The sequence below is a fragment of the Teleopsis dalmanni genome, chromosome X (genome assembly GCF_002237135.1).
Source record: "Teleopsis dalmanni isolate 2A chromosome X, ASM223713v2, whole genome shotgun sequence".
In the NCBI taxonomy this organism is placed as follows: domain Eukaryota; kingdom Metazoa; phylum Arthropoda; class Insecta; order Diptera; family Diopsidae; genus Teleopsis; species Teleopsis dalmanni.
The window spans coordinates 11,899,927-11,906,640 of NC_051848.1; the positions used below are offsets into that span (position 1 = coordinate 11,899,927).

A 6,714-nucleotide genomic window follows, 5' to 3' on the forward strand; every position below is an offset into this window, starting at 1 on the left:
AATAAATAAGTGCAATAAATAAATAAATAAATATTTACATAAGTGCAGTGCAAAAAACCCTAGGAAATTTCAATTTACTTTACCTCAATTTACTTGAACTTGCATACGGTCTATTACTTAACTTATACCTCTGTAAATTGTTGGACAATATATAATTTATTCTAAGAAATTCTGAAGTGGTTAACTCTGACAAATACAAATAACAGAGTTGGCAGCTCTAGAATTGTTTTCATTATTTGACATTTGGATTTTGATGGCATTTTATTTCTTGTTATTGAAAAGTAAGATAGCATAGTTTTAGTTTAACAAATTATTGATATTGAATAGTTGTATAAAGTAAAATTTATCAATTACCTAATTATTCTAACATTGTAAATCAAAAGCAATTATTAGATTATTGAACAATACTGAAAATCGGACGATATACATTGTGAAATATATCCGTAGAGTAAAACAAATTTGTTTACATTGCGTCAATAATTTTACCAAAATGTAAGTCCTTAAATATGTTAAATATATGTTGATAATATACATTACGTTTGTAGGACTGAGTATTGGAAATCAAACGACCGCAAATTTTGCGACTTCTGCAAATGTTGGATCAGTGACAATAAAGTTGTAAATATTCATATAAAACTTTGTATTTTATTTCATATGAAACGCTAATATTTCATTGTTTCCATTTAGAGTGTATCATTTCATGAAAATGGTAAACGCCATAAATTGAATGTTTCGAAGCGTATAGCTGAAATAAGACGTTTCAGTGAAAAAGCAGATAAGGAGAGTCGCCAAATGGATGCTGATATACGAAAAATGGAGGCAGCAGCTCTAGCTTCTTATGCTAATGACGTACAAGCAAAAGGTGATATGACAGCTCAATCGGTTAGTGTTATGAATAATGTTGGCAATTCTGCTGGTGAACGTCCAATCAACAGTAAAACTAGTGCACAAGTAGATCCTATGCGACTAGTTGGCGATTCGGATGATGAAGATGATCGGCGTGTACGCACAGATAAAGTTGATCATGAACAAGTACCAAATGCATCTCTTTGGGTAGAGAGCAAATGTGATAAAGGGTATACATATTATTGGAATGTTAAAACTAATGAATCCGTTTGGAAAGAACCTAAGGAAGGATATCTTTCTTGGGAAGATTATCAACGCATAAACGATATTGCAATTAAACAACAAGAAATGCAACAAGCAGCTGAAGCAAAGAGATTTCGTGAGAATGTCAACGAGGAAGTGGCTCGCTATAATAGGGAGAAACTAAAAAAATATTGTAAAAGAGATGGAACAGAAGAAACTAAAACTTCTCAAGAAATTAGAGCTACTTATAAAACGCAGGAAGAAGCTGCTGCAGTTACAATAGGAGCATGGCAAACCGTTGAAGAAAAGTATGTTGATTATTTTTAATTACAGTTAAGATATTTTAATTTAAAATAATTTGTTAAATGCACGAACAAAATTTGGTATGTGATGCTAACCGGGCAATATACACTCCCAACAGGAATAATAAGTTCCCCTTACTATATAAAACAAAACAAGAAGTAGAAATAAGTCGTATAAGCACTATAAAATAATTAAAAGAGTGAAATTCAAAATGCAAAATAAAAGCATTTCAAACTATGTTGCAAAGTTTTGTTAAAATTTATAATCAAAAACTGCATACAATGAAATACGGTTAATTCTCTGGATTTTGCAGCGATTATATGTAATTTGTTGATAATATACTCAGTGCTTAAAGCTTTTTACAACAAATGGAAAATATTTGCGAAACTAACAGATCTACATTCTTGCCATCAGGAACAATAGCAGAAGGTACTTGTACTAAGAAAACTTGGAACACAAAAAAATAACTGATGATTTCGTCAGTTCCAAAATATTGTACTATTTTTGTTGATATAATCAGCAACTTGAGAGAAACGTACAAATAAGGAAATATATAATTTTTAAGAAAAGTAACATTTACACAATTTGGTAAAGCAGTAAAGTAACATGCAGCCCTTTCGTGTAAATTGATAATCTTTAATTCTTATTTAAGATTCGAATATAAAATACTGCAAAGTCGCTTTTGACACTTACACAGAAACAATAATGAGTTTTGCACGGCTTTTTCATTTAGCATTATAAACTGAAAACTCATTCGTAGAAAATAAAATTGTCTCAGAGAATTGCAATTTCTATGAATTGGCAAATAAAATACTTTCCCAAAGCCGTACTTAACTTGTATATTCGGACTTGGAGTTTTTTGTTAATTTGCTGTGAAAGCTTATTAACAAATTTATTTGCTGTGTTATATTAGAACGAAATCATAAATCAGTTGTAGGATAATTGAATTAATTAATTCTTAAATTTCGAAACTATTCTTTTGTAGAGACATTATTTATTACATTATTTTTTGTACATATGGTAGAACGTTATTTGGAAACTTAATACAAAGAAGTTCCTGTTATTCTACAAAGTTGTGCTGTTATTCTACGATTCGCACAGGCGAAAATAGAAAATTTAAACCAATATCGTGTCTTTATTTATTTTCGATTGTAATTCCATATTTAATTTGAAATCATGTTTCTTAATATTTACTATTGCTTTAATAGAAAGAAAATTATTTACGAATAATTAAATAAAAGAAATAATTCCAAAATCACTGATGAGAGGTATTTGGCAATACTCGAAATAACTGTATGTTCAGTCAAAAATTAAATTAATTAATAATAATATAATTTTACTGTTGTGCACTTTACTACTGTTAAAAATGCGTCTCCATTAAAAGAATAGAAATATGGTTTCTTTGGTCATAATTGACTTTAAAACATCAAATATAAAATGGAAACCATTATTAGCAGAATGTGGTGCACTGGTTAATTCTAGAGAACAATTTTTTTTTTCATACAGACTAACTATAACTTTATTGATGCATAGACAAATTTGTCAAGATAATGTAATCACATATGTTATTATGAGCTACAAATCATAGTCCCATTGTGGTATCAATGTAGTTCTAATAAACCAGCAAGCCAGCGGGAAACTTAATATAATTACGATATTATCAAATCCTATTCGTGAAATTTACACAGACGTTGGCTAACTTAAAAGTTTCATAATTTCGAATCTTCATTACACATCTTACCATAATTGATATAATTATCCATAAAGCTTGTTTTAGTATTAATGCAAGCAAGACATTAAATTAACAAATATATATAAAAGTTAAATGTATATTGCATATCTATTGTCATATATTGTTATATTTACAAATGATTTACAGATTTAATTGTAATGAAATCGAAATTTGTGTCTATCGTATATAAAAAATAAATATAAAGTTTCCATTACCCCCCACCACTAACCACACATTGACCCATCCATCCATCCTTGTATATCCTTTACTGTTGTCTGCTTACAGGTCCCAGTGGGTTACAAAATTCTAAAAGAAAATTCACAAAACTTATGAACTTATTAGTGTTACTGCTAATATGTTTAAGCGGATTGGAAACGATGAAAACAATAAATTAATAAAGAGTTCAATATGCATCTCATATAATCTAATCGGAAAAGAATTTTTAATCTCAAAAGATCTTACCAGCTTTAGCTTCGGTCGAAATTCATTGGGATTTACCAATTCTGAATAACCAAATTGCAGAGGGTTCCAGTGCATGAAGAATATAAAAATCATATAGGAATGGATTCAACGTCAATAAGTTAGAGCCCTGCTAATCTTTGCTTTAATTTTGCTTTAAAGAATAGATTGTATTAAAACTCAGAATTATTGAGAATTATTGAGTAAATATAAACACCAAAGGAATATTATGAGATTCATAAATCTATCCAAAGTAGTTTTAAATAAAGTTTTTGTACTGAACTGAAACAATATTAAAATTCTTCTTCTACCGCATCTAATTATAGAAATACCAATACATGACTAGTGCTTTAATGTATAGAACTATTTAAAGCTAGATGATATGAAAGCCAAAAGCTAGTATTCATACTCATACAAGATAAACTAACTCCATGCATTGGGCAGAAAGGATATTAAAATTCTTGTGCTTGTCGCAGCTGCTCATGGACATGTCAATACATGCTAGATTTTCAATGCTTATTATCGCAGATAAAATGATTACAATGTTCAATGTGTATAAATTATATTTTTTTATTAAAACTTTTTAAACAAATTATAATTCAGCGTATTGGTAAGTTAAACTTTGACTGCGGAATAGATATTTTCCGAACTTTCAAAATTAAGCCTACTCAAAAACTGTTAGTAAATATTAAGTGTCTCCAGATCTAACTCGATATTAAGTAAACTTTTGTTTGTTTTTCTACGGCAACTTAATAAAAACATAATATACGCAAAAGCTTGCCGAGTAGTGATTTACTCAGTCCCGGCTGAATATTGCTATAGACTTTATTTATTTTATTCGCGGAAATGTTATATCTAGGGTACCTAATATTAAAGGAACTAATCAATTTCCAAATCATTTAATTATAATAGGTATGATTATGAAATCTATTGAGCAAACACTTTTTCATATTTAATCAATAATATGTATGAATATTTACATCATTTTGCATAAAATATAATATAAGTCAAATCTTCTTTTACAGGCCACCACCACAGGCAATCGATTGGGAACTACCGAAATCTGACAAGTTGTATATTGCTCCAGTTGTATCTGAAATTGTGCCAGAACCGCCAGTAAAGCGTTTTAAGGAAAAAACCATAACATCATTAGACGATGAATCTTCTGATCCAAAGACAACCGTTTTCAAAAAAAGAAAGAACTTCAGTAAAGGAAATGCACGCAAACGTTTAGAGGATGACTGATATAATATTTTTATTGATAAATAATTTAATTCAGAAAAAAACGTGTAACGAAAGATCAACATTAACAAACACTGAAATTTTGTCACTGTATTACTATGGCAAGACAACAGAAAAATGTACAAATTTTACATATAAATTTAATTATGTCTTATATTTTGTCCTGTGGAGATGCTATTAATCACAATACGATGCGTGGTGTGCACAATCGTATATTTTTTATGAAAGATACACATTTAACTGTTCATATTGGAGAAATTCTTAATTGATTATTCCGATTCCAATGAAATTTTTATAATTTCCTTCTCCTGCGGGGATATAATGGATAGCACTATTTAGTGCTATCCATTATATCCCCGCAGTTATCAGTTAGATGGCTAAGGCGTTGAATGTAAAATTTTTACCGTCATAAACAGGAAGTGGCTGATGGATTCTATGTCCTCTTTATGTTGGCAACTCCTGCATAATCCACTTGTAGGAGTAATAATTTCTCGATCTATGTACTTATGTCGTCGACGTTTCTAACCTGTGATAACGAGGCATCGTCGGTTGCTGTATCGATGCGCAAGTTCAGAAATCGAGATCCAATTTAAACTCTCAATCTTCCCCTCCAAGGCTCCTTGACTACCCAAAGTTGGCTTGGAGACCGCGCCCTGTCCAGTATTAGTCTTTGAAATTGAAATAGAATTTGGATTTAAATATAAATTTGAAATTGGAATTGCGAGGTCACAGCATCTCGATGCTAAGTGCCCCTCTCGTTCGACACCTATCGTAACATTAGAATTTTTTGATGCCATTAGCCATGCAAACACCTCCTCTCTGTCAGGTTTCTTTATAAATCTACCACCCCACGCACAAAACGACTAGGATTCGACTGCCCCTAATATGGAGAAAACAGAAGTCGTTGTGTGACGCCCTTACTTTGAGGAACACAGACGTACACGCAGGTAGGTTTTAGTTCGTTACTCACCAGCCGGCCTATTTAACATGAGAAACCCTACCAGAAGGTAGCATATCATTGAAGCACTAGACCCCCACACCACGATGAGGTACCTATCAAGTGGGGGAACTTGTGCGAGTTAGTTTTGTAAAATTTTATGATCAACAGCTTCATTTACGAAAGAATAAATTATGCTCGGTCGTGCTTTAATGAATAGACTATAGAACGGCTAGAAGAGCTCTCAATAGAGGTATAGCATTTGAATTTAAAGGATGGGAAATATCGATCTATCATATTAGTTTATTTCCCAACAAATACAGAGCCCATATAGATCCACCATTTGGTGGTGTGCACCAAAATAGCGTCAATGAATTTAAGGTAAACCAAACTTATTCAACATAAAGTTCACTGCTATGTATTAATTTAATTTAAATAATGAACACTTAATTTAATAGCTGCACACAGTATTCGTTTGTACTCAAGGTGCAATGATATAATTTTTATTATCAATTTATGTCAGTAAAAGTTATTAAATATCTAAATACTTTGACATTTAGAACTCTACAAGATAACGAATGGGCTCATTCATTAAACATTTTTTCGATTTAATTAACTTTTATGTATATTTATTTATATATATAGCCTACATCATTAAATATAATACAAATAAAACCGTTTTGTAAGGTGTTCTAAAAAAATGTCTGCTATGTGGAATATGTTCAAGGCTATTATACCTGTTAAGCAATAAGTATTATATCTTTTATTTAATATTAAAAACCAAATAAAATCTTTTAATAATGCCACAACCGTTTAGTTTAGCTTCCTTGAACTATTTAGTTTGACTATATAATTTCAGTCGATCGAGTTATAAAGGCTCGAGTATTATAAGAATTTTTTTCCTTTCAAAGAGATTGATGAGACGCTTAAATCACCGAACTATTCAGTATGA

The 6,714-nt window shown here is 30.6% G+C and overlaps 1 protein-coding gene across 1 annotated transcript; it reads left to right on the forward strand.

Moving 5' to 3' along the window:
- Positions 1 to 370: 370 nt before the first annotated feature.
- Positions 371 to 5,129, forward strand: LOC119661939 (WW domain-binding protein 4). Its single transcript, XM_038071457.1, has 4 exons — positions 371 to 492; positions 546 to 618; positions 688 to 1,397; positions 4,609 to 5,129. Coding segments are annotated over exons 1-4 (1,005 nt in total). The 5' UTR covers positions 371 to 490; the 3' UTR covers positions 4,829 to 5,129.
- Positions 5,130 to 6,714: the final 1,585 nt, after the last annotated feature.

Excerpts from the sequence above, each read along its gene's own strand:
- LOC119661939 (XM_038071457.1), top strand. Across the intron at positions 619-687 it reads GGATCAGTGACAATAAAGTT|AGTGTATCATTTCATGAAAA; the intron begins GTAAATATTCAT and ends GTTTCCATTTAG. Across the intron at positions 1,398-4,608 it reads TGGCAAACCGTTGAAGAAAA|GCCACCACCACAGGCAATCG; the intron begins GTATGTTGATTA and ends CTTCTTTTACAG.